The sequence below is a fragment of the Melanotaenia boesemani genome, chromosome 22 (genome assembly GCF_017639745.1).
Source record: "Melanotaenia boesemani isolate fMelBoe1 chromosome 22, fMelBoe1.pri, whole genome shotgun sequence".
Taxonomy (NCBI): Eukaryota; Metazoa; Chordata; class Actinopteri; order Atheriniformes; family Melanotaeniidae; genus Melanotaenia; species Melanotaenia boesemani.
In genome coordinates, this window is record NC_055703.1 from 17,798,075 (window position 1) to 17,824,844 (window position 26,770).

General features: G+C 40.6%; 2 protein-coding genes across 7 annotated transcripts in view; both read left to right on the forward strand.

Annotated features, from left to right (window-relative positions):
* Positions 1 to 871: 871 nt before the first annotated feature.
* Positions 872 to 13,662, forward strand: LOC121634169 (sine oculis-binding protein homolog). 3 transcript variants are annotated; one of them, XM_041976672.1, is made up of 7 exons: positions 872 to 1,208; positions 3,767 to 3,896; positions 4,148 to 4,342; positions 5,837 to 5,988; positions 7,166 to 7,261; positions 7,368 to 9,311; positions 11,445 to 13,662. In XM_041976672.1, exons 1-6 carry the CDS (start codon positions 1,116 to 1,118, stop codon positions 9,300 to 9,302), a joined length of 2,601 nt encoding a protein of 866 aa, XP_041832606.1. In that variant the 5' UTR covers positions 872 to 1,115; the 3' UTR covers positions 9,303 to 9,311; positions 11,445 to 13,662. The 3 variants fall into 3 exon arrangements, with proteins under 3 accessions (XP_041832606.1, XP_041832607.1, XP_041832608.1); XM_041976673.1 differs by having other exon boundaries at positions 7,389 to 9,311; XM_041976674.1 differs by having other exon boundaries at positions 1,135 to 1,219.
* An 879-nt stretch (positions 13,663 to 14,541) lies between these two features.
* LOC121634166 (rho-associated protein kinase 2-like) overlaps positions 14,542 to 26,770 on the forward strand; it is a 31,108-nt gene continuing 18,879 nt past the window's right edge. For 2 of the 4 annotated variants that reach the window (XR_006009196.1, XM_041976669.1), the window contains exons 1-7: positions 14,551 to 14,996; positions 19,938 to 20,019; positions 22,719 to 22,819; positions 23,429 to 23,566; positions 25,032 to 25,292; positions 25,838 to 25,982; positions 26,203 to 26,341. Coding sequence is in view for 1 of the 4 variants with exons in the window: in XM_041976669.1 (XP_041832603.1) it covers positions 14,901 to 14,996; positions 19,938 to 20,019; positions 22,719 to 22,819; positions 23,429 to 23,566; positions 25,032 to 25,292; positions 25,838 to 25,982; positions 26,203 to 26,341 (962 nt within the window). In the remaining 3 variants the exon portion in view is untranslated. Of the gene's footprint in view, positions 14,997 to 19,937; positions 20,020 to 22,718; positions 22,820 to 23,428; positions 23,567 to 25,031; positions 25,293 to 25,837; positions 25,983 to 26,202; positions 26,342 to 26,770 lie in introns of all 4 variants that reach the window. The other 2 variants (XR_006009197.1, XR_006009198.1) reach the window with 2 other exon arrangements.

Sequence of the window (26,770 nt, forward strand, 5' to 3'; positions counted from 1 at the left end):
AATAATAGCCAGGGTATATTCTCAATTAGATAAAATAATAAATTAAAAATATATTTCTTCACAAAAGAAAAGGCTGATTAGTGTTGCATGGCCATGACTTTCAGGTGGTACTGCATAGAAAAATGATATGATTCTGCTGTAGTACACTGCTTAGCTTAGAAACACATCTATAAACCATGATCAAAGAACAATTAATGACAAAAAATTAAAAGAAAAGAAAAGAAAAACCAAAAGAAATGCAGCCACCACTGAAACTGAGCTCGTTTCAAATAGACTGGGGCAATGTGAAAAACTGTCCAGTGCTGCAGCCTTATGTTAGCACACAGCTAAAAACCTAGTATCTGTGGTGGTATGGAAGTGTAATGCAGAATCGTATAAGCAGTGCAACATATTGTCTTCAAGATGGTGTTCATTTCAGCAAGTCTATACCTAATTCTTCTTCATAAATATCTAAATAAGACTGAAAAGCCCGCAATCCAGACATGTCACCCACAGAAAGCATTTAGTGCATGATGAAGCTAAATAAATATTGAAATCTTGAATCAAGCAAGAATCGAGTAAGCTCAGTTTTCAAAAGATCAGCAACCAGTTAGCTTTTAGGCAAAACGTAATACAGACTGTCTAAAATGTTCCACAGTCATATGCAGGACCCTTTTAGTTACAGCTGTTAGTATATAACTTAAGTTCAAATCAACAGCGAGTTACCTGTAAGGCAAAACGTGAAATAAACTCTCTATATTACTGATACATTTTGCTGATCTTGCTTAAAGATACAGCACTAATGTGTCTGTCGTCTGTATATTTAGTTTTTTTTCACATTTCCTCTTTGACACCTATACTTTGAAAGTCTGTACAGGAAGTCGTATATTAGGCGTCAGTAGCAACTTGGCAGCGGCGGAGTGGAGAGTGAAGATTGTTCAGTGGCGGAGCCTCCTGCGCGGACAGTACACGCATGTTCAGTGGACTCGAATGGTGCCCAAAATGAGGGACTGGGACGTCCAGGAATGACAGCCGATGTCACCGAGAGTGACAACTTTCACTCTGAGAGACTCCGCTAAAACTTCTCCAGCTGACATTCAACACTGATCCGGATTGGATCCAGCCAGACCAGGACTATGCCAGAGATGGAGAAAGGCAGACCGCCGGAAAATAAACGCAGCAGGAAACCAGCGCACCCCGTGAAGAGGGAGATCAACCAGGAGATGAAGGTGAGAGGAAGGTAGTGTGCCACTGACACATTAGGATTTAACGCGGGAGACTTTTTCGACCCAGTTTTAACTTCTTTACGCACCCAGCGTTTTCCCGCAGAGAGAAGCAAGAGCGTCAAATGCGCACAAATCTCTGCTTGGAATAATCGAGACACACTCCGGTTGTTGTCGATGAATGCTCTTACTGTGGCTTTTATTACACTAATAACTGCATGTGTCTAATTAGTAGTTTAGAAATGCATCTCAAACGTAAAGTAAAAAAAAAAAAGTTACACATCCAGACGCAGGACGTTTTTGGTTCCAGTTGTTAGTATTTAACTTAAGAAAAATAGGTTGATATTTTCCTTCTAGTGACGCCATGTTAGGCCAGCTGTGGCCGGACGCACACTCTAATGTCCAGCGGAGATCCAGATGTGCGTCACTTCTTCCCCGCTCCCCGCGGTGCGCTCACTTGATGCACCACAAAGGCTCACGAGAAAGGGATGGGGGCATTCATTTTCCTTAAATAACCTGCTTTGAGTTTTACTTTGGGAAAACTCAGAAGCGGTGTCACACAATTCTAAATGAAGGCAAACATCCTATTGAATTCAAGCTCCTGTCTACAGACAAAAAAAAAAAAAAGCTCACTAAAGACATTTGTGTTGGGAATCTGTCATCTGTTCCCTGTGTTGAAAGGCAGCAACTGCACAGGCAATAATAAGTTAAATCACAGTAACAGACACGATTCCCTCCCACCATTATGAGTGTTTTGCATGGAAACTAATCCAGGGATTGTCTGCTTTGTTTGGGTTTGGACACTGGCTATTTGAGACGCTTGACTGTGCTGGTAAAAGATATTTGAGCATCCTTCAAGCTGAAGCAGAGAAATCTAAAAAGACAAGCAGTTTTCTTGGGGGAGATTCTGGCCTTTTCGTGAGAGAGGAAATGTGCTCTTTTTTGAGTGTAAGTGGTTTGGATTGTAGCGTTTGATATCCAGGGGGGGTGTTGTGTTACATCTTAACTAATTTTAATCAAAACATGTGAAACACTATCCCTGCTTGATGTAAGCCTGCCTGGGCTGAATCTCAGGGTCGGCCCAAGTTTGTTGCCTTTGGCTGCAACTCTCTCCCTGGTTTGGGATATGGCTTGTCACTCTCACAAAGCAGATGTTTGTCTAAACTGCCAAAAAGAAACAAAAACAACATTGTGGGAAGTGGAGGGGTGAGTGAGGGAAATAAATTCTTTCTTTAAGGAGAAAAAAAAGACAAAAGTGACACATGGCCATACAGGAGGGAAGTTGCTGTAAGTATAGTCTTTCTGAGGAACAGCACAACACCAAAAATTGGCACAATATGGAACAAACAAGACTTAAATTACAGAGTGAAATCCCACAGATGTGCACATTTGAAATGAATCAAATTATGTAAAAGCAAAGGACAAACAGTGAGAGAAAGACAGGCGGGAAAGTAGAAAAACCGATTTCTAGTTCAGCTGAAGTCTGTCTCAGTGTTGTCTCTGTAATACATCTATTTCAACACCACATTCGGACCCACTCCCTCCACGTCAGACCTGAGCGCAGCACCAGACACCAGATACTTAACTTTAATCATCGTTAGGCATATTTAGCTGGATATGATACCAGTGCTTGCACTCACCCACGCACTCTCCCAAACACACACACAGAGCAGAAAGTGAGCAAGCAAGGGAGAGATCCATTTCTTTGAGGCCCTAGTGCAGAGCAGAGGTCGGAGTGAGGAAAGCAGGGGAAAGAATGTGCAGTCAGTACTACAGCACTACAACCCCACCACAGCAGACTGGCTGTGCTGGAAAAGGGTGAAACCTGAGAAGCAGTGCTGTGTCGGGTGTCAGGGCTGGAAGGTGCTGGGATGGAGGGGAAGATGTGGAAGATGGGAGGTGGAGGAGAAAAAGAGGCAAGGGGAGGGACAGAGAAAACTGGAGAAAGGGAAAGAGTGGTGGACATTAGAAAGACAAGAGGAGAGAGGAGTGGGGCATTTCCGAGAACCGTGGGACCTCGCTGTGGTGTAGGGTGTCCCGCTCTGATTTCTGCCCGTTCTGGATCACATTTCTCCTCCAATCCGGTTCCTCTAAAGCCACAGAGAGGTGGGTGGATAAAGAGAGAGACCTTTGTGTTGTTTTTTTCATCTGTTCGTAATAAAAAAAAAAATAAAAAAAACTGAGACCACACGTCCCATCTGTGCTGAAGAGTTTTCTTTTCTCCCCCTTTTTTTCCAATTAAAAGAGATAAACAAAGGATGATTCATAGATTTCACACTGGTGTTAGGTTTTAAACCTTTCCGTCTCAGATTTAGTGAGAGCAAACAACTTGAATACATCATGGAAAAAGAGTCATACTGTACTCCACTGTGCCCCTATTCATTTCTCCAAAGGGCTGGGGCTGAGAAAGAATCCCTCGCATTGATTCAGAGTAGGAAGGTCTGATTATGTTTAACATAGGATTAAAATGTTCCAATAAAAACCGTAAGATGCATGCACACAATTTCCCATTTGCAAATGGGCTCTGCTTAGAATTTTCATGTTATGCTCTTGTTCTTTTGCAGACATTTGCAGAAAGCACTATGAATGAGCTCCTGGGATGGTACGGGTATGACAAGGTGGACCTCAGAGAGTCTGAGGCCAATGAGATCAGAAACTACAGAGAGAGGCGTCAGCATGTGTCTGTGCTAAAAGGTGAGGGCAGGTGTCGACAGGTTACACTAACTAACAGGTTCTGCAGGTTTTGGTGCAGACATTGAGTCACTGCTTAAATTAGCTAGACATATTCTCTTGTGTGTTTGCAACATCTCAAGTTTCATTCATTCGGATGCATCCGTTGTTTGTGCAAAAGTTATTATAGTATCATGTAAGCCATACTGCAGCTTTATGCTATTCTGTTACACGAAAAAGCCTTGTTAGAGTTGCAATTTGTTCATGTCTTTCAGAAAACTCCTTGCCAAAACTCAAAAGCCTGGACACCAAAGTCAGTCACTCAGTTATGGCTATGAAAAGCGGAGAGAGAGAATCCTTCAGTGTCCCTTCCTCTTCATCCTCCTCTTCTTCAACAAGTTCATCCCTGACAACCCCCAAGGAGCACAAGAGTGCCCCTGTCATTGTCCCCCTCATAAAGCCTTCAGCAGGTACGGGGTTTCAGTAGCACTCTGGAGATGCTAAAATATGATTTTGGTTACAGCATTGCTTCCCTCAGATTCACATGAGCACTGATAATCCATGATTGGAATTCTATTTACTGTATGTGTTAAGAGGTCAGGGTGTAAGACCAGCTGTGGGTGATGGAACAGGTATTAGTTTCAGCTTTTTCCTAAAGGGTTCCTGAGCAGTAATAGAAGCTCTGGAGAAAGTAAGAAGGTGCTGCAATTACATGACATGTGTGCTTGTCCTCTTGTTACATGGCATTAATCATTTCAGTTTAGTTTAGTGTCCTTTTGGGAATTAATAACCCTCCAGATGGAATTATTATGTTAAATAATGCCAAAATGCCTGAAAAAGTTAGATATCTAAAGTCCTCTGTTAATTTCTTATTACTCTTTTGTAACAATCTGATATTAGTTATAAGTATGTTGCCATAGCAATACAAGACAAAAAAGGTCACATAACAGAAACTGAAAAAGCTAATGTTGCTGTACAGCCTAGACTTTTTATGTATTTTCTGTTGTTTTGATTGTGTTTTTTTTAGCAAACAGGACCCCAGATAAACATGATGTATGACAATAAAGCTCTTCCTTTACTGCATACTTTTATTTTAGGGTGTTTATATATATATATTTTTTTTGAGCAGTGTAGAAACTGTTACCCTCCCAGTCTGATAAATATATATATATATATATATATATATATATATATATATATATATATATATATATATATATATATATATATATATATATATATATATATATATATATATATATATATCTGTCACTACTCACCTAGGATAGATAAAAATAAAAGTCTAATGAAACTGACAGGATTGGTGTCAGTAATTGTTTCATTTCACTGTGCTGGAGTATCGAGTCAAAACAAAATGTCAGTGTCCATATACCTCTTAGTGCAGCATAACTTTTTGGAGCTGACAGTAAGGTAAAACAGAGATGCAGCGAGATCTGTGAACTCCCTAGAAGAATATCACCCTGAGACTCCTTTAATTAATTCACTGTTGGATACATCACACAGGAAGTCTGGAGTACATCCAGCTGTCGGCTAACAACCAGTGATTCATGAACATGCTCAAGTTATTCAGCTGACTCATGTCTCTTAAGTCCTGATAAAATTAAGTTGTTTTATAGCTTGTCTTAGCTTATTTTGTTTAGTGCCATTCCTATTTTCATATGATTTTCTAAAGCCAAAAGGGACCCATGGCACCTTGGCACTAAGCTGTCTACTAATACTGATGTACTGATAGGGTGCCTGTATCTCAGGAGGAAGAGCACTTGTGAGCCAACCAGAAAGTTGGTGGATTGATTCCAGGCTTTCACTGACAACATGCTAAAGTGTTATTCAGCAAAACACTGAACCGCATGTTGCCTTATGATGTGTTGATGGTCATTTACCATTTAATACCTTTTTATATTGATTGATTGATTCCCCTTTTTTCTTCTGCTTTTTCTTTGTAGTGGAAGATGTGCAGAATGTGCAGATAGTGTGTGTTTGGTGTCAGAAGGAAGGTGTAAAACGCTACTCGCTGTGTATGGGCTCAGAGCTCAAGAGTTTCTGCAGTGAGAAGTGCTTTGCTGCCTGCAGACGGGCCTACTTCAAACGCAACAAGGTTAGTAGAGACGGTTAATACAGACAATATGTAGCACTGTGGGAACTCATTCTCTTATGGCTTGTTTCTTTTCGATGATGTAGATTTTTAGACACAAGTATGTGCATGTGCCCACACTTTCAAAGACACGTAAACGTGAAGTTTATGCACACTTTGCACTGGCAGTGTTACTGTCCATAAACTGGACACCAAGCATCATGTGGTTTCTTTTGCAGGTATGCAGACCCTCAGAAACAGATAGCATGATCTTGTGGGGTCCTAAGTGATGGATTCATTTACAGGAATTTAAAAGGAAGGGAACTCGAAGAACACAGTTCCTAGTTAGAATGGAAGATCCACTTAAGGAAAGTGGGGAGGGAGGTCAAACTTTTTACAGGACACCTAGTATCAGTTTCACATCAATGCAGAAGGGTCTGGCCATTAATTGGCTTTGGTCTAGATAGAAAAGCTGCAACTAGGGTGAAATGCTCTAATGCACATGGCTATGATTTCTCACCTTCCGTTATGACATGAACATACCGCCGTTAGAGGCACAGGTTGACAAGCTGCTATATAGCTTTCACTCTCAGCGTTGTTTATACTGTGGTGGATTTATTCACAACAAGAGAGACACAAAAGAAGGCTGAACAGACTGCACGCAACAAGCCTTCTAGTTTTTCGAAGGCGGGGAGAAAGGCATTTCTGTTGGCTTGTTGCTGCTTGTTTGAGAGGAAGGCCAGGAGGCCTGGGGCGAGGTGTCCACTTTCAGTGCATACCTTAACTTCAGCTGCTTCATGTTTCGTAACTCAACACGACTCATTGGGTCACAGAGATGGGGGAGCACTTAGATCCACAGCCGATCAGCTTACATGAATCAAGAGGAATTTCCTATATTAATACTGGCAGAGGCATTAATGATATGACAATACATCAGTTACATTTTCTTCCAACTTGGATGTAGAATTATATCTCTTACAAAATCCATTTTTTCTCATATTGACCTTTGAGGTTTGGTGCCATGCATAAAGCTCCTTCATGACAAACCAATCAATTTGAAACTATAGTTTGTCTTGTTATGTAAGAAGTTCAAACTTGGGTGTCTGATCATATGATTATTCCTGTGAAGCAATGGAGAATAAACTCAGTCTGCCTTTCAGTAGTTTATCAGCTTTGTCACACTGTGGTTTTCCCCTGTCAGGCCAGAGATGAAGACCTCCACAGTGAGAGATCCCCTCAGCACCCTCATCCAGAGGACTCGCCCAGACTGGTGTTAAAGATAAACACCAGTGTCAGAGTAAGAAGACACTATCAGTGTATCTTTTGTTTTCCATTGTTAAGTATTAATATGAGCATGCTATGAAATTACAAGGTTTAACGTGCAGAGGTCTGACCCCCCACAGTCTCTCTCTCCTGTGCCACAGGTATGTGATTGGTGCAAGCATGTTCGTCATACTAAGGAATACCTGGACTTTGGATCGGGTGAGGAACGGCTTCAGTTCTGCAGCACCAAGTGTTTGAACCAGTACAAGATGGATGTTTTTTACAGAGAAGCCCGTGCAGCTCTCACCAGCACCAGTTCCAGCCCAAACAGAACAAGCCAGGATGGGAGGGTGGACGGCAGTGTTGTCGGGCAAAAACTACTCACTCCTGAGTCTTGGAACAGCAGCAGCAATACAGGAGAAGCACGTAACAGAAACCTCTCACCCAAAGGGTCTGCGCTAATTCATGGATTGGCAGAATCTGCATTAATCTCCCCCTCAGATGCTTCTTCCTCTTCCAAACTCCCTGTCTCAGGGCTGCGGACCCTGGAGAGATCCATTCAGCCACCTCCACTTCCCCCTTCTGTGGAGGTGTCATCCCATTCTTCTCCCCTTCCTCCTCCTCCTCCTTCTCGCCCACCTCTGGAACAAAAGCCAGTAGCTCAGATCCCTATACCTTTCATCAGGCCTCCTCTTCATGCTCAGGGCCTTAAAAGCCCCCTTGCCAACCCTCCTAGACACCCAGGCCCACCTTCCAGTCCCATCCATAGGCCTCCACACTCTCCTCACCTGCAGCCCCCCTCCTCTACTTCCATGAATCCACCTGGACTGATTCATCCTTACCCAGGAGCCTACTTCCCTAGCTTGCATTCCCCTCCTCTGAACATGATGCCAAGAGGCCCTGTCCCAATGCCTCCTATAATCAATTTTGGTATTCCCTCTTTTAGCCCTCTTCTGCCCCAACCCACTGTCTTGGTGCCTTATCCCATCATTGTTCCCCTGCCTGTCCCCATACCCATTCCAATTCCCATTCCGGTCCCTCCTAAAGCATCCATAGAAACTCCAATTCACAGTGGAGTTATCCAGCCTGTGCCAGAGGGGGTTGATAGGAGCAGAACCAGCGCAAATAGACCCATATCACCAGGTATTTCTGAAGGAGACAACAGATTGGTAGCCAACAAATTGGGTGGAACCTTTTCTCAAAGCCTCCGTTCACCAAGTGAACCCAACCTGAGGGACATGGATTGGGTTAAATCAGAGAGGCCATTTCTGTCCCCAGCATCCACACCTCAAAGTGGAGCATCATCTCCCAGAGCACAGTACAATGAATCACCCTGCCCTGCTGCAGGCTCAGAGGGACCGACAGACTATAAACAGCAGCAGACAGAGCGACAAGTAATCCAAAGGGTTCTCCCAAGGACCCCAGTAAAGCTGGAACCCAGTGCCAATGGAATGATGGAGATGTCAGGGCTAGGGGAATCAGGACCTGGGCAGGTTAAAAGATCAGGGCTTCATGAAATCATCAGACCCATCCATTCCCTACCACAGTCACCTTCACATGACACCATCTATCAGCAGCAGGACCCTCACAGTCCACCCTCTCACTCCCCACCCAGCCCCACTGGGAGCAGCCTTTTACATGATGCCAAGTCCTCTACCCTGACATCTCAGGAACATGGTCAAAATGGGGTGTCCTCATCATCTACGCCTGCCAATATGGACTCTTCCTTACCACAGAGATTACCAGCTCCACCCCATGACCCTGCACTTAGTGAGCTGGAAGCTGTCAAAGAGAACAAATGCTCTGTTGTCAGCCCAGTTGAGGGCCCCCTTAATCAGCTAGAAGGGCCCTTAACCATAGTTGGAGATGTAGGAGAGGACTCCCATGTTCCTGATGAGGACCATGCCTATGCCCTGCCCACAGCGCCAAAGACAGGTGGGACCACCACCCCACTGCTCTTACCCAAACTTAGGGACAAAGGTAGCCTACGAAGTCCCCCTAATATGCCCAGTGCTGGAGATATGGAGCCAGCTCTGAAGAGGAGGTGCTTACGAATTCGAGATCAGAATAAGTAGAGGGTGGAGGTGAGTTATTCTGCTGAAATATGACAAGCTATAGAAAATGCTGCTTTAAGAAGCTCTTATGTTTGAGCTGCATGTTGTTAGAAGGATCATACCTGCTTTGCCTCTTTACCTTAACTCTGCAGAGACTGTAAGGACATAGTCTACTAAGTTAACTCCTTTTTTTGTTTGCATAAACCATCTGTGATATTCTGCATTGATCCATAAATTATTTTTAAAAGCAGGTTAACCAGGCACTGGAAAATGTACTCATACACACATTCACACATGCACAGGGTAGGCTTAATCACAGGTCTGACAGTATGTGCGTGGTCACTAAACAGCATGGCGCCAAACAGAGAGAATCCCAGTAACCTGGCACTCCTCAGTGCTCTAATGTTACAGCAGGGGAAGGAGATGGAGGGCACAAGAAGTGAGAGTCACTTTGAAAGGTGATCACTTCACCACAACCTGACAGTCACAATACTTTGTTTGCATGGCTGCCTGTTTTGCAGGCTCAGATTTGCCAAAGTCTATGAGTCTGATTAAGATGGAAGAAAAGAATCTGACATTTTAACCAAGTAGGGCTCACATCAGGAGGAGTTTGCAGTGTATCAAAAGGTAGTGTTCATTATTTCTCCACTGAGCACTGCTGCTGTCTCAAAACTTTGACCTTCAGGTTATGGGATAGCCAGTCTAAAACAACACTCAGACAAAGAGACAGATCAAGTCTCTGTTTTGCAGTTCACTGACATCTTTCTGAGGTTGCCGTAGAGACAGAGGTGATTGTCAGGCAGACTACAAGGCGCTGTTAATATGAAAGGCAGCCCTCAGCTGTGATAGAGCTCTGGTGTTTTAATAGAAAACACTGGGGCAGAATCAGACCGATCCGATTACACGTGTCATAACGACACCCTGTTCTGGTTTTGGCTCGTCTCTCTCCCCGCTTATAAGTTTGCACTCTCCTCTCTCTTTTCAATGCTTTTCCCTTTCTTCACTCACCATTGCTTCCTGCTGCCAAGCAGATGTTGTTGTTAGAATGCAGCAGGAAAGCCTCCTTGCTTTAGACCAGTCAAAGGCCCTCTTCATTTCACTTGCCTGGTAGTCCAAATTTCTGCAACACCACCCACCATACTCACCCACTGGTATCTCATCATAACAAGATCATGTTTCCGTTTTGCTTTATGTGCTGAGATTAATCCGCTGATATTACAGTGATGGTTCAGATTTCAGCCAGCCTGCTTTTTCTTTCCGTATTCCACTCCAAGCCTCCAAAGGCCAGAGGTCATATTAATAATTGTGTTTAAAAGTGATCACTGCTGATAGAGACAGAACAATAGAAACCTTTATCTTGTAGCCCAGATGTTTGATGCCTAAAATCAACAAGTTTTCCCCTCCTTTACTCTTTGTCATTTGTTGTGCTTTCATGCATTGCCTTAGTAACCAATACATATGAAATCACAGCATGCTGCATGTGCCGAGCAGACGGGTTTATGGCCTTGTGTTGTGTGTAATGGGATCTGGTTACCGTATGTGAATGACTTTAGCTAGTCACCTCTGTGCTCCACACTGAACATTGCTGTCCTGTTTCATTGTCCCTCCTGCTAAAAGTTTTCTAAAAAAAAAAAAAAAATCTCTGACAGACTCAGCGGCCAACTAGAGGATTTCACCTCAGGAAACTGCCTGTTTTTTTTTTTTGTTTTTTTTTCCGTCTCAGTTTTCCTTGCCTTTATTTGGGATATTTTATAGCCCCGTGTAATCTGATCCCACCACATGGGTATTCGCTGAGCGTTTGAAACTAAAACGCAATGGGACGGAGGGAGTACAGAACCCCAGTTTGGCCCTTATTTGTGTGTTTAATATGTGTGCTTGAATAAAAAAGTGCGCAAGAGAGAAGAGAGGCCAGATGTTCCTAGTTTGATTGTGTCCTGTGCAACAGCTATCTGAGTGTTGACATGACTAAAAATCTCATTCTCTGCATTTGTGTAGAATAGGTGGATTAAGTAACGATGGTCCAGAGTAGGAGCCCTTCTTACAAGATATGGCAGAAATGGAAAATGCACAGAATCAGCCCAGAATCTTTAACATCTCATCACTATTTTTCTTTCTCTCTCCTTTCTGTTTTTGGCACTCCTGCCTTCTCCGTCAAATGAACAGACTCCCTGTTTAAGGCTGTTTGGCAGTGCCAGAATCAGTGCCACACCCTCTTGTGGACAACACCAGTGCTAACACACTCCAGCCTGCTCCTCAGCCTGTCAGCCCACCAGTGAGTGTTGCTCTGCCTGTAGACCAGCAGGGTGCCAACCCAGGAAGCAGTCCAGATGGCCGAATCATCGCAAGTCAGCAAGGGAGAAGAACATGTAGTCACAGTCACACAGATTTTTTTTTTTCTTGGACCAAAGAGCACCGCCAGCTTGGGTGTTACAGTGTTCAGTGAGCGCTAGAAGGGGAGAATCTCAAATCCTCTTCCTGTCTGACATTGCCCTAAAGGTAAATGTGTGCACAAGTTAGTGTGGCTGCCCAGATGCGCTCCTCCTCCTCCTCTCCTTGCAGCACACAGCAGACAGAGCTCTGATCAGCCTTGTGTGGTCTTCTCAGATGGAGCCTGAACATGATCTCTTTCCAGGGGAAACGGTTTGTTTTCTCTGCCCGGCTTGCACAAAGAGCCACATTGTTCCTCTCCCCATATCCCACGCTGACTCCCCACTCCAGGTTTTGGATTACCTGGCCGATGGGGCTCAAACTTCAGGAGTTTTTTTTTATTTTTTTTTTTTTTATAAGGAACAGCCAGAATTATAGTATAGCCTTCTAATCTAAATACAGTTCATACCAAACGCACTGGTTCTGAGGTTTTATCCCACATACCTGATTGCCCAAGATTCCCATTTTGTTCACTTCCCTTAAGAGAGGAGAGAAATATGCAGAGATGAAAACTTTATCTCTGGGCAATTTTCTCTCTGTTCAGAAAGTCAGGCTGAAGAATCCCCCGAGGAGCGTTTCCACTTCCTCTTCTACAACAATGTTAAATTACACAGACTGTTTGAGGGTGCACCTACTGATGCACAGTAGCTGAGATGATCTGTGAACACTTATCGTCATGAAGACGCTGGTACATAAATTTGTGATTTATAGATCCACAGTCATTTCACCTGATCACCCAAGTCGGACAGCAAATCGAAGTGACTTGTAGCACTGAGTGCCATGCATGTTTAAATCCTGTGACAGTTAAACTGATCCACATTCAGATTTTACTCTAAATGCTAATGGCTCTGATGTAATATTATCAAATGTGGTATTATATTCAGAAGCATCAAATGCTGTAGTAAGCAGCGATCAGTATTACAGTTCTTGCTGTTGGGGGATACATTAATCCAGCCAGAGTACTTGTCCCATTGTGAGATTTCAGTTTTCTAGTTGAACTCTTCACAGATAATATCTATTTGTTGTTATATTAACTTAAGGATGTTGCATCTATAGATGTTTTTCAAAAAATACTTTATTTCTTCTGTGCATTTTACTTGTATTTTGTGAGTGCCGAAGCCCTTAAACACCCCTTGTCAATGTGTTTAAATGCTGTATCCCCACTAGAGAGCAGTGTTTCCTTTTTGTTACTTTGCACCAGCCCTATTCTGACAGCAAACACCAGGAGGCCCAAAGGCAGTTGACTAAAACCAATCTCACTGGACACATCAGTGCACTCACCATCTGAATCTGAATGATACCAAATGCCAAATGGGTAGCCTGTCCCCCACCCCACACACACATCTTGCCTTTTTGTTTTTGTCTTAGAGTCTAAATACTGCCTATTTGAAGCAGCCCTTTAAAGTTTCTTCTTAATAAAGACTTCATGATCTGCTTACCCCTGCCATCATTCCAAAACCATTCATGTATGTGTCCCTACAGTGGCACACATTTCACAGTCTCCCCACTCATTCCAGCTCATATCCTTACCACAGGTCATGCCATTGTGACAGTGTCATCCTCAGTCAGCAAGAGGACTTTGTCAACAGCTTGTATGAGTCAGTGGTGACATAAACTACAAATAAATAGCTGCTGTGTCAACAAGGTCTTCTCCACTCTGACAGCAGATGCCAAAAATATATTGTAATAGCTGCCATTACTGGTTTAATTGCTTTTTTTAAAAAAAAATCATGGCCATTTTTCATCTGACAAAAGTTTTTGCAAAAATCCCTTTTCTGTCAGAAATGTGTTGCTGTTGTTGCTTGAAATGCTAGACACTGTCTAACCTCCCCTGTCACACATGTAGCCAACTATCATAAATGAAACTGTCAGATTGTATTTGAATAAAGATTAAGTAACTAAGAGCTTTGGTGGAGATCTGTTTGTAAAGTAAAATAAATAAAAGTTATTCTAAGAGCCAAGAACTGATTGCTGGGTATTTATTTATTTTATTTTATTTTTTTATTTATTTACCTTTCTTTTTTTTTAGAACTTTAAAGTTTTTATACGCTACTATTTAATTTTTTATTTAAAAGCAATGTTTTGTTCTTTGAATCTGAATTTTGTGATCAGCAAACAGACATATGTAACTGTTAACCACATAGTGAATCTTACACACTGTGGACCTGGTACGTTTCTATTTTTAGTGCGAGCTCTTCTGAAACGCAGCGCATCTGCATTCCTAAAATACTGAAAGTTGGTCAGAGCTCGTCCGTGGAGATAAATCAGATGAATGAGATAAGAGAGTAGAAATTCCGGCCTGACGAGGGCTTGCTGGGAATTATACTATAAGAATTATAGTTGTTTTTTGTTTGTTTATTTTTATTTTATTTTTTTTATGAGGGGAGTGACAATACAGCACGGGTAAACTACAAGAAACCACAATTTCGGGAGATAAGTTTTCGTAAAGGCGTAGAGGGCATGGGAGCGTCTTTAGATCAAGTTATCCACATTTAGATAGCACAAAACCGGATGTCAAAATAAGAAACATGAAAAACTACGATTTAGACAAAAATATCTATCTATCTATCTATCTATCTATCTATCTATCTATCTATCTATCTATCTATCTATCTATCTAAAGTACTGGCCTTCTGTTTTAAATGAATCACATAATAGACAATTGAAAAATAATTACAAAATTCCCTCTTCCTTTTTAAGTTTGATGTGTGTTTTTATCTTAAAAATTTCTAAACGCAATCGTCCCTTTACCTTAAAAGTGGAAGACAATGCCTGACTTTTAATTTGACAGAAATAACCGGAAGTACCTCCGCTCTGTTTTCATGTAACCCAACAGTGGCATGTCATAGACACTCTGCGGTCGACCGAAATTTGTTCCATCGACCTGGCTGTTATCAACGACGAGACGCACCTGAGAGAGAAAAGTGAGTTTCTTTCGCGCTCGAGACTACCGCTCGACTTTAATTTTCCTGTGAGCTATTAATGAAACTCAGGCGGTTTACTTTGGCTGAATAATTAACCTGATAACTCCAGCCGCAGTTTACAGAAGAGAGCAGACATGAGGAGTTGAGTCGAGCAGGAGAGGAAGGAGTGCGCCTCGACCGCCAGCCTGGGACAAAACACAGAGCCACAGGTGTTTTTTTCTTTTTCACATTCTCATGTGATTTTAACTGGATATACTTCACTGTAATCATGCTGGGAGCGGAGAGCAGACTGGAAAGCCGGCTGAAGAAGCTGGAGTCCCTGATGAGGAATCCCCAGTCGGCTCTGAACTTTGAAACCCTTCTAGTGAGTTTCCTTTTTTTATTCCCCTGGGGGTCTGGCACAGGTAACCTACTGGTGTCAGACTTTCTAAGTTACACCCATATTTATGAGTCATTATTCTGTCATGATCACAGATCGCCGGAAATGATATGGTTGTGGGAAAGAAATATGGGATATATATATATATATATATGTATATATATATACATATATATATATATATATATGTATGTATGTATATATGTATATGTGTGTGTGTGTGTGTGTAATCTAAAAATAGAGAAAGAAATCTGATTTAGTATATATTATTATAGCATGAGCGAACGGTTGGTTAATACATGTGTTCACCAAAACCTCTCCTTCCTTTGGCTTTTAATCAGATGTGTAGTGGAGGAAAGCCCCACCTAAGCTCAATGTTCAGCCACCTTTCCTGTCTGGAAGGAACTATTCTTCTACTTAAACTTACAATAGATTTATATAATGGGGAATGAAGGAAAACTGTGATACAATTATACAAGGGCTGATAAACTCACAGAAATGTAGAGTTACTCAAATGAAACAATCCATGAGATCAACAACAAAGTTTGTTTCGCATTTTCTTCAGTGCCTGCTTGTGATTACCTTTTAATCTCTTGGTGTGCTCTCTAAATGACATGACTTCTGACCTGGTTTATGGATTAGATTTTGTAAATGCCCCTCTGCCTTGACATGATTTCATATAATGTCAATATCTAAATTTTAGCTCTCTTTTGCATTATTTTTACATTCACCACTGTGCAGCACATGGGACACACATGGAAACTCTTAAAACTAGATTAACATATTATATACATGCATTACATAGCACTGTCTACACTCATGGAAATGATCAGGAAATTAAATAGTTTAAAATTTAGTTACTAAGTTGATTCATATAGCTTTGATATTAACAGAAGTCCACCAACCATGGTTCTCAGTTGGCCTGTTTTGGTCACATTTTGAGCAAAGTTAAGCTCAGACAGTCAATAAGATACTTGGACCATCAATAAGATAACATGATGAATACACGAGACAGCTCAGAGATGTTATGTTGTTGCTCGTGAGAGAGAGCCATATCTATTTTGAGTGTTGACGAGTCATAGGTAAAAGCCAGTGTAAAGCCACGGCTGTTAGATCAAGTCCAGCTCAACTCACATGGTGACATAAGCGGAAAAATTATGTGAATGTATTTTTGCCAACATTCAGCCAAATCTCAACAATTATCATTTTTGATTTGTATCTGTACAGTCAGCTTTGGCTGGCTTTATAAGCAGCTTTGTAGTCGACATAACAATGGTCATTATGCTTCCAAATGCAGGGAGCCACCACGCAGGAAGCTGAAGTAACTTCCTGGAATTGATGAGATAACTTGCCTTGACCTCACATCACCATTTCCTGTTTGTCTGCAATTGTTTTTGTATTGTGTGTTTTTTGTTTGTTTGTTTTTCCATAGAACAAATTTGTTTTATTTTACTGTTTTTTTTGTTTGAGCCGCTGCATTATTAGCTAAGCATTAAATTAATCATGTAACCAACTGGAAAATTAAAACAAAAACAACTCTTGCATTTGCTCAGTCCAGCTTGGGCCAGCAAATGTAAAGCTTTGCTGATTGGATTATTTTTCTACAGTCATTTAGCAGACGCTTTTCTCCAAAGCGACTTACATCTGAGAGTAAGAACAACACAAGCATAAATTTAAACAGGATGGGACATCGTAATTGAGTGGAAGTCAGGCTGCTGTGATTCCAGTAGGACACAGGTGCTGTCATGTGGTGCTACAGGCAGTGCTTTGTCTTCCCTCTCTATAATAGTTCTTTGCTTAATTACAAGATCTCGATTTCATCACACAATATCATTTTGGGTGTAAGTGCCCAAGATGATATCTTATTCAGTGCTGTGTTGTGCCAAAGAGCTGGACAAATCTTTCTAACTCATTCGGACGAGTAGACGCTCTTTAAAGGAGCAATTACAGCTGAACAGGTCCATGCTTCACATTGATGTCTTTGAAAGTTTTGTTTTACTCTCGTCTCTCTTCCCTGGACACCATGAAAACTACAAAATAAATAACGTTCATTTTCACACAGTGCATTTTCGATTCTCTTCAAGCTTCATGCTAACGTGCGTCACTGAAGCAGGTTCAAACATATTAGCATCCCAGAAATAAGATGAATGACAGAAATCCCAAAATGTGATAAAAAAAAAAACATATTGCAAACAGTAAAGCATTAGCAATAATGACTGAGTACCATGTTCACCTTTTTGGACCACATGCAGAATCGTGCTGAATCAGACATATGTCTTTCCTCTGCATCCAAGTTGAATCTAACCCACAATGACACATGTCTTTTGCTAAACTGGTCACATGACCCACAACACTAAGCATAGACTAAAGCACTATTTTGCAGTGTTAGTTTTAAACTGTAACAAACATTTTCATTATTTTTAAACAATTACATTTTGATGTTTCAAAAACTCATACACAATCCAACAAATACACAAAACAAATCTTTATCCACCTCTCTCTTTGACAGTTACAACAATGTTTAGGATTTAGTGACCTGTAGTGGCTAAAAATCAGGTTGCAGCCTAATGAAACCGCTCTATGCCTTTCTAAGCATGTGGGAGAAACTCGTATAGCTGCTGAAAATATGGAGGCCGGCTCAAAAGGCAGTTTGTTGACCAAACATGGCAGACTACAGTGCTAATATGTACTGTAAATTTTAGACATTGAAACTTTACACTCTGGTGAAGTCAGTTGAAACTTTGTCACATTTGGCAAAATATTGTTGAAAATCGGGCATTAAGAAGCTAAATATACTTTTGGCCTCCTCAGTATCTCTTTAAATTTCCACACATTCTTAATCAAAGTAATTGTTTTGATCTGTGGATTTTGGTTCTTCTTTGGACTATGTCTCGTCTGATTTCTGTTTTTAGTTTTTTTTTTCCTCAAGTTGGTCTGTTATCTTTGTGTTTTGAGATTCCTTGTTCTGTTTAAACTTATATGTCAGATTCTAATCTACCTTGTTTAGTATTCTAATGCTTGTGTTTAGGAGGTATTTTGCCACTGAACCTTTTTAAAATAAGATGTTATTTCCACATCATCCCAATTCTTGCCCTTGAGGCTGCATTTCAGTCCTCTTATCCATGCCTTATGACAGGTTTGGTTTCATTTGGTTGTGTCATAAGCAAAAGAAACCAAAGAGTGTTTATACAGAGGGAGCTAATTGCAAATGAAGAACAAGTGTTCTTTATTCAGTGATCAGGAAATAAAAAGTAGGTTGTCACAGAGGAGCAGGAAGTAAATAAACGGAATACACATGGGGATAAACTCTACTGAACAGCATGAGAAAATAAAACTTCAAATAGAAACCAGACAAAATACAGAACCGCAACCCACAGAAGATTATAATATTCTAAGTTCTAAAATTTAATGAGCCTCTCTGAGGACTGAAGTTAACAACCAAATTCTTAGACAATGATAAAATGTGGATACAGAATTATAATCTAGATTTTTAAATGAGAATCAGAGTGGGACTTTATTGCCATTAATTATCCTTAATATGAAGTTTAAGATAGTTTTACGGTTTTACATACAGAATTTTATCATCTGATGTCTAGAAACAAAGTTATTATGGGTGCTATTTTAAAAAGCTGATGCAGAGAGAAGCTGATTTTGGATGGAAGGGACAGGCAACCTTTCCATTGTGTAAATATGCTAAGATCTCGCCGAGCATTGGTAAGTCATGCGAGAGTAGGGTCACAGGATTTAGTCACACCTTCCCCAAAGACTCCCAATGCTTTCTAAATATTTCTTAAAATTAGATTGTGTTTACAAATCATTACATCTCTCAGACTCTTGAAAGTGGAATTCACCCCTCGCTGCCATTACCATGACGGTTATAAGAGACCCGCATACACACAAGCTGTGTAAAATGATCACAGATCCTCAAGCGCCCAGCTTGAATCCAGACTCATAAGCTGTTTGTCCCACAATAGCCTCAGAGCCTTTTAGGTCTATTTCCACCCGTCTATGGGGGGAGATCGCTCCTCATTTCTGCTATTTAAAGGTGTAGAATTGTTCCACATGCCACCGTCCACCCTCCCACATGTCCCCGAACAAACAGACTGATAGATACTGCCGTGGCTAAACTTTCCTAAACACATACCTGCTGGATGACTCCACTAGACCCCTAGTTTGGGGAAGAGGGTCACACCCTAATCCCACCCACCCACCTGCCCAAGTCCTCTGCCAGCCCCTTGCATTTGGATCACAGAGACATTTTAGATCTACATGAAACTCAACACCGCTGGTTTAAAAGTTGATGACACCACTGAGACCTCAGCCTCTAGTCAGATGCTGCCACAGTCCCACTGTGCTGAACCATATGGAGGGGTTTATGTGTGAGTGCTGGTGGGCCTGGTGGATGGTTTGTGTGTTTTGGGCTGGAGTCTGTAAAAACATCACCCCGACTAGTTTTTCTAGTTGCATGACTTGTTATGTCTGAATGTTCAGCATTAGCTGTCATTGCTTTTGCCACATCAGTGATTCACTTTTTCCTCCAACTCATGTTACATTTTATAGAACTCATAGGACCAAAATGTAACTATTTCTCCCATTACATCCTTCATTTATCTACTTTAGCAAGCGTGTGTCAGTCAGCCAAAGGTCATGGTTGCCCATTTGAAAGATTCAAAAGACTATTTTTCAGCTTTAAAATGGGACTTCAGTTTCATGCTGCTTAACACTTTAGTGAAAAATCCAGCCAAACCCAATGAGAATTTTTATTGTTGGATATGTGTTTCCTCTGTATGTTACTTGAGAATGCAAAACTCCTTTTTAACAAAGACTGTTAAGCATGTAAATCACATATTTACATTTAATGAATATCAGTATTTTCTAGTCTTTAACAAAACTGATTTCTTTTGTTTGTTTTTTTCTGTCTTTCAGGATTCCATGAATGCATTGGCCCATGATCTGAACTATCCTGCCCTGCGAAAGAACAAAAACATAGAAGCTTTTCTAAACAGATGTAAGAGATCCAGGTGTTTCATACAAATGCATAAAAAGTTTAGTCAGTTTTTAAAATGTGACTTAAAATGTATTAAAATAATTTAAACCATATATTTAGATGAAAATGGACAAGGTGTTTAAGGGCAAGCCATCATCGGGGAACACACTACTCTGGTTGCTGTCGCTGATTGTACAACAACAGCTTGATGTGTGTAAGCACACACTAAGCAGCTTCCGTTTGGCATGTATAAATCACTAAGGAGGAACAGCAGGTTTTTTTTTTCTTTTAAATCAAAAAGGTGCTGGTCCAGTGTTCCACGACCGAGATGAAAACCACTCTGCTCCTCCTAAATCCAAGGTTCGACTACCCGACAGACTCTCCTCTCCTGAACCCATGCATAGACCTTACCAGGGAGACTGAAGAGTGTGATCCCCTTGTAGTTGAAGCACACCCTCCGGTCCCCTTTTTTTGAAGGGGGATTGGAGTCTGCCAGTCCAGGGGAACTGTCACTGATGTCCACAAATGTCAACCAAGATGGCCCTACACCATCCAGAGCCCTAAGGAACACCTGGCCGGACCTCATCTATCCCCAGAGCCCTGCCACCGAGAAGCTTTTTAAACCACCTCAGCGACCTCAGCCCCAGAGATAGTAGAGCTTGGAGAAGGCGTTTGACTGTGTCCCTCGGGGACTCCCGTGGGGTTGCTCCGGGAGAATGGAGTGCTGGACCCCCTTGTATGAGCTGTACAGTCCCTGTATGACCGGTGCCAGAGCTTGGTCTACATTGCCAGCAGTAAATCAGATTAATTTTCAGTGAGGGTTGGACTCTGCCAAGGCTGCCCTTTGTCACAGATTCGGTTCATAACTTTTATGGACAGAATTTCTAGGTGCAGCCGAGGTGTTGAGGAGTTCTGGTTTGGTGGCCTCATGATTGGGTCTCTGCTCTTTGTGGATGATGTGGTTCTGTTGGCTTCATCAAGCCGTGATCTTCAGCTCTCGTTGGAGCGATTCGCAGCCGAGTGTGAAGCAGCTGAGATGAGAATCAGCATCTCCAAATCCGAGGCCATGGTCCTTAGACAGCTGCCTCTGCAACCTGACCCTCGGATAAGTGATAGAAAATGGATAGATGGACCAAAAAGGTGCAATCGATATGTAAAAAGGGCTGTAGTTAAGCAGTAATGGTGCTTTAACAAATGTGTTTCCTATGCCATGTGCCCAATGCATCAGAATGATGTTGTCTCTGTACTGATGACAAGATGGACAGTTGTGCTCTTTGTTTTTTATTGGAAGATACTGCTTCCATGATTGACAAACAGAATTTGGCAGTGATTTGTCTGACTACAGGACAAATAATCTCAGAGTCAAGAGATAATGGCGACATTCCTTAGTCTTGTTTATATGTTATTTTTTTCCCTTTCTTGTGTGGTTGATTTTAACTTGCACTTATAGGCAAGGCAAGTTTTTTTTGTATAGCACAATTTAATGACAGGGTGTTTTACAGAGACATTGAAACATCAGAAAATAAGAAGCATAATTTAACATTAAAAACAAAAGAAAAAGGAAAACGAAAGAACATTGGATAAAAACGGCATTAAAGAAAGATTTGCAATGTTGTCTTTTTACGATATTATAAAATATTAAGTTATTAGCATATAATTACATTCTGTTTTCAGACAGAATGGGGTAGTTTTATGTCTGAATGTGAACAAGAAGCTAAATGATCATGCTTGGCTTGTAATACTTACTTCATATACACTAGACTTTGAAGGAAGTGTCACCCCCTTGAAGTTTTCCCTCCAGATTGTATTTGAGAAGACTGACAAATGTTTGGTCATGTTGTGAGATCATCTATTACTCCCAGCAATTTGAACGAGTTTTAACGATTATTTGCTTTAGCCTTGTTTAACTAAATTTAATGTCATTTGGAGCAGAGCTTTGATTTTCCAAGGTTCAGTAAACCTAATGCATTCACATGAAATCTATTTAATAGAGGAACCCATTTCTATCTAAGATTGCTCAGGTAGTTTAAATAAAACATGGAAAACAATGGACAGGAATGTGAAATTGCTGGATGAAGCAATTCTTTGAAAGCCAGTGCATAACTATGGTGTGGGAGCGTGTTATCTGTGCTTCTTGTCAAGGTTATGAAAAGCACCACCTTCCAGATAAACGTCCTCTTGTGTAACATAACTTTCTACCCATAAAGAGAAGAAGAAAAAATACTTATCCAAAAAGGCCAACAGCTGCAGGCTATGGTTTAAACCATCTTATACAGATGTCTTGTATGAGCAATTCATTTTATGCAAAAGCTTTTACTACAGATCATCTCTGTGGTCTGAGGACTGATGGCCTTTGATTACTGTCTGGTTCTGACTGACTTGAAGGTAAAACTAGGACAACATGTTTGTCCTAAAGCGATCATGTTTTCTAACCAGCGTTTGTTACTGTTTTGTATAATAAAGCCATATACATGCCAACATTGTTGGCCAAAATGTTGCCATTATGGCAAAAATTTATATCAGCCTTGCAAAAATTCTTTTAAACTGTTAGCTACTTGCCATCTACTTTATCTTCTTCAAACCTGCCATGAAAACATTCAGATTAATTAACCTAGAGGAACTTTAAATGCTATTTTAAATGCCAATTGAAATATTTCAACCCAGGAGAAGGCAGGTTGACCCTATGTGTTTCTGTGGTAACATGTATGTCTTTATTGCAGATGAAAAGTTGGTGAGTCAGCTGCGAGAACTGCAAGTAAAGCTTGAAGACTTTGAAAAAGTGAAGCTGATCGGGAGAGGAGCCTACGGAGAAGTGCAGCTGGTGAGATGTTTCTCTCTGTAAAGGTCCAGTAGCCAAGTGTGTGACTTTGGTTTTGTACCTGTTAATTATTAACAACCTGTAAACAGCAGTGCAACGAAGAATTTCTCCATCTGTTTCTAAATTTAAGCTAGTATCAAAAGGCAGGTATTTATTAACCACTAGAGGGAGCAGCCTTCTACAAAAAGAATTGAAACATTTACATCTTGTATTTTGGATAAATCAGAATTATTATTAATTCAGCTGATTCTAAGGTTAAAGTTGGCAGTAAAAACTAAGTCTGAGTTGTATAAATGCCTGCCTCCTGTGTTGGTAGGATCTGGTATCTGCTGAGTGTTTGATGGTAGAAACAAGTCTAGACAGGCTCAATGTGTGGGGGATGAAGTCTGAAGTAGAGAAGGACTTGTGTGTGTTTGTGCTTAAAATCTTGTTTAAGCATTCCTTTGTATAGATGTGTTACAATTACAGCTTCCCATATCTGTGTGTGTCTCTGGTGTTATCTTTGTCATTGCGACATTCCAACAATCTCCTTCTTATTGTCCTTGTGTAGTGATTATCATTTAAATTTTAACATCTCTTTTTTGCCTCACCGCCTCCTCTCTTCTGACGCAGGTCCGTCACAAGGCCTCTCAGAAAGTTTACGCCATGAAGCAGCTCAGCAAGTTTGAGATGATTAAACGGTCTGATTCAGCCTTTTTCTGGGAGGAGAGGCACATCATGGCATTTTCTAACAGTCCCTGGATAGTCCAGGTGTGCAAAAACATTTGTTTTCTCTGCAGAGCATTCACGCTCGAGGATCATCGGCCTCCCACAACAGACTGTTGTTGTCTATCTCCATTAAATACACACAGTGAAAACACATCTTATTGCAATTACAAACACCATCTTCCAAATAGTCAAATGTATTAATACATTTATAGCCATAATTATAAAATACATGTATTTTTCTTTTATTAGATTATATTAACCATAAGAATAGATTAATAGATTAATAAATTGGAATGGGCCCAAACATGAGGAAGAGAGTTGCAGCTAGCAACTGAAAAACAGCTGACAATTAATTAAAGGGTGCAGTTGCTTGTGTCAAAGTAAAGACGTATATGTTTACTATACTTATGTACTAATACCAGGTCAAAAAGGTAACTTTAGCAAGTAGAAATAATAATATTTTATCTGTAGAAGGTGTTTCTGTTCTCAGTATAGCATTGTTTTGGTAAAGGATTTCTTTTTGTATTTGACTGAAAGTAGTGGTCTCAAACCTGATTATTTTGAAGGCACAGTGTATGGACGCAACTGTTTACATCCATCTTTAGCAGAGCCAGCCACTACTTCTAATCTAAATATGTAGAAAAATAAAGTTGGTTTAGTTTCACAGAGATTTTCTGTGCTACATTTTCTTTTTCCATTATCACTGTACCCTTGTCCAGAAGGCACTCTCTCTTCTTACTAGCATTTAAGACGCTGCCTTCCTGCAGCTTTTTAATCTATGACAAGATTTCAGGGCAAACCTTCTGTTATTTGTCAGAAACGTGTCTATCGCTGATTGAATCACTTCTATTATGTTGTCAGACATTTAAAACACAAAGAGCTTTCACATTGAGGCAGACTGTTGCCCCTTTAGATAACATTGAAGCTGTTAATTCCAGTGTTCTCACTCAATATTGGACTCATCATCGAATTTGTTCCCCTCCGAAAGATAGAAATAAAGGCCGAAGGTACATAAAAATAAAAATTTTCTGGGTTTCAGTCTGTTCACAGATTAACAAACTGCATACAGAGATACAATATATAAATATGAGAGAATAAAAAATAGTAGGAGAGAAAGTTAATTTTAATAGATATGCAATTATAAAGATTACCAAACTATATCGTGTAATGTGATGATTATGTTACAGATTTTAAAAAGAAAGTTTGTTGTTATTAGTATCAAATAGAATAAAATCATTTAGGTAAGAAAAGTAGTAAGTAATATCAATGTGATTACCATAGCACACACAAATTCAGTATTTAATATTAGGTGACAATAACCTACAATAAATGAGAAATATGTTGATTTTTTTTTTTTTGGATAACAATGGTGATTCCAATTTATTTGACTTCTTTCTTTTATAGAAGAGGAGCACAGATCCTTTAAAGACACATAGACACTCTCTGTGTTGTCATATTTTTAAACATATTCACATTCTGAGTAGTGACTGATCCCATCTTCTTTTAGCTTTGCTGTGCTTTCCAAGATGATCGCCACCTTTATATGGTGATGGAATTCATGCCAGGAGGAGACCTGGTCACCCTCACCATGAACTATGACATCCCAGAGAAGTGGGCTCGCTTCTACATGGCTGAAGTGGTGCTGGCGCTGGACTCCATCCACTCCATGGGCTTCATCCACCGAGATGTTAAACCAGACAACATGCTGCTGGACCAGCATGGACATCTCAAACTGGCAGACTTTGGCACTTGCATGAAGATGGACTCGGTAGGTTGATTATAAAGTTTTGTCATTGTGATTTTTAAATCTACCAGGATCTTTGTGAAGAAAATACATTTAGTGAATCTGCTGAAATGGGTGGAAATTTCATTTCTATTTCAGGAAAGGTTTTAAGGGCTCTGCTGCACCATCAGGTGTTCAGATAGTAGAAGTGGCGCTTAGTGCTACGCTCTTACAGGCTGCTTTGAAGGTTTTAGAAGTTTTTGTGCTAAGCAGCCAATCTAGAGTTCAGCAGCAGTCTGCCTCCACTGCGGGCCAGGATTTGTTTTCATCCTTTTGTTTTCACCACAGCAATTTCAGAATAGCTGCCTCTACTTATTTGAGCTCTCTGGAAATCTGCTGTTAGACAGATGGTGTCATGTAGTTGCAAAAGAAAGCTCAACAAGTATTTTTACACACTTGAACTCTAAAAACTGGTTTGATCAGTAGCTAAACAGGATTTCAGAATGTCTTTTAAAAACGTTCTTTGGCTGCTTTTTCACTCATATTCAGTCCAGTTTGTACATGATCATATGTGTATGGTGTGTCTGCAGACAGGTATGGTGCGCTGCGACACGGCTGTAGGAACACCAGATTACATCTCACCTGAGGTGCTCCAATCTCAGGGTGGTGAAGGACACTATGGTCGAGAGTGTGACTGGTGGTCTGTAGGAGTTTTTATCTATGAGATGCTAGTTGGTAAGTTTCCTTTTACTTATGCAGTCATGTTTCTACAAAGAAATATTATGTATTTAATATTGTTAGTTTGAGGCTGCAGTCACTAAATCAATCTGATCATATTCTTGCTTTATAGCAGTTCATACTAATCCTCTTATATTAAGCATTATACTGTGAAAGGTATATTTTGTTCTGTTGGTGGATCAGTATTTGGAGGTTTGACCTTTTACCCCTCTCACAGGTGAAACCCCTTTCTATGCCGAGTCCCTCGTTGGAACTTATGGGAAGATCATGAACCACCAGAACTCACTGGTCTTCCCAGATGACATAGAGATGTCTCGGGATGCTAAAGATCTCATCTGTGCCTTTCTCACTGACAGGTTTGTACAATGAATTTTAAAAGAATCTAAAACATTATTTATCAGAATTCAATGAATGATTTACAACTTTAGATAGTTGGATACAGGAGCCACCAGGTTATCTCACTTTGTGCTGTTATGTGACTCCGTTTGGATTGTATGTTGTTACTGTGAGGGTAAAAATCAAATTTTTTTTTTTTTAAAGAATCAGACTTGTGGTAAATTCTGGAAGAGCAGAAAGTTTTGTAATGATGACAATTAGTTGCTAAAATTGTCTTTAAAAAAAGTCTACGGTTCAGCTACGATTTAGCTATTATTTGCCATTTCAATACAAGGACTGCACATTTTTATTTTTTAATACATCAGTATTAAAGGTAGAAATTGCATAAATGAGTGTATGGGTCATGTTCTTTCTTTGTGCCCCCCATACTCCCTCCTGGCTGAAACCAC

What these genes read in the sequence shown, in the direction of transcription:
- LOC121634169 (XM_041976672.1), top strand. Translation starts at nt 1,116, where the DNA reads ATGCCAGAGATGGAGAAAGGCAGACCGCCGGAAAATAAACGCAGCAGG. An exon ending in AGATCAACCAGGAGATGAAG is followed by an intron (nt 1,209 to 3,766) that starts GTGAGAGGAAGG and finishes GTTCTTTTGCAG; the next exon opens with ACATTTGCAGAAAGCACTAT. An exon ending in CCTCATAAAGCCTTCAGCAG is followed by an intron (nt 4,343 to 5,836) that starts GTACGGGGTTTC and finishes TTTTCTTTGTAG; the next exon opens with TGGAAGATGTGCAGAATGTG.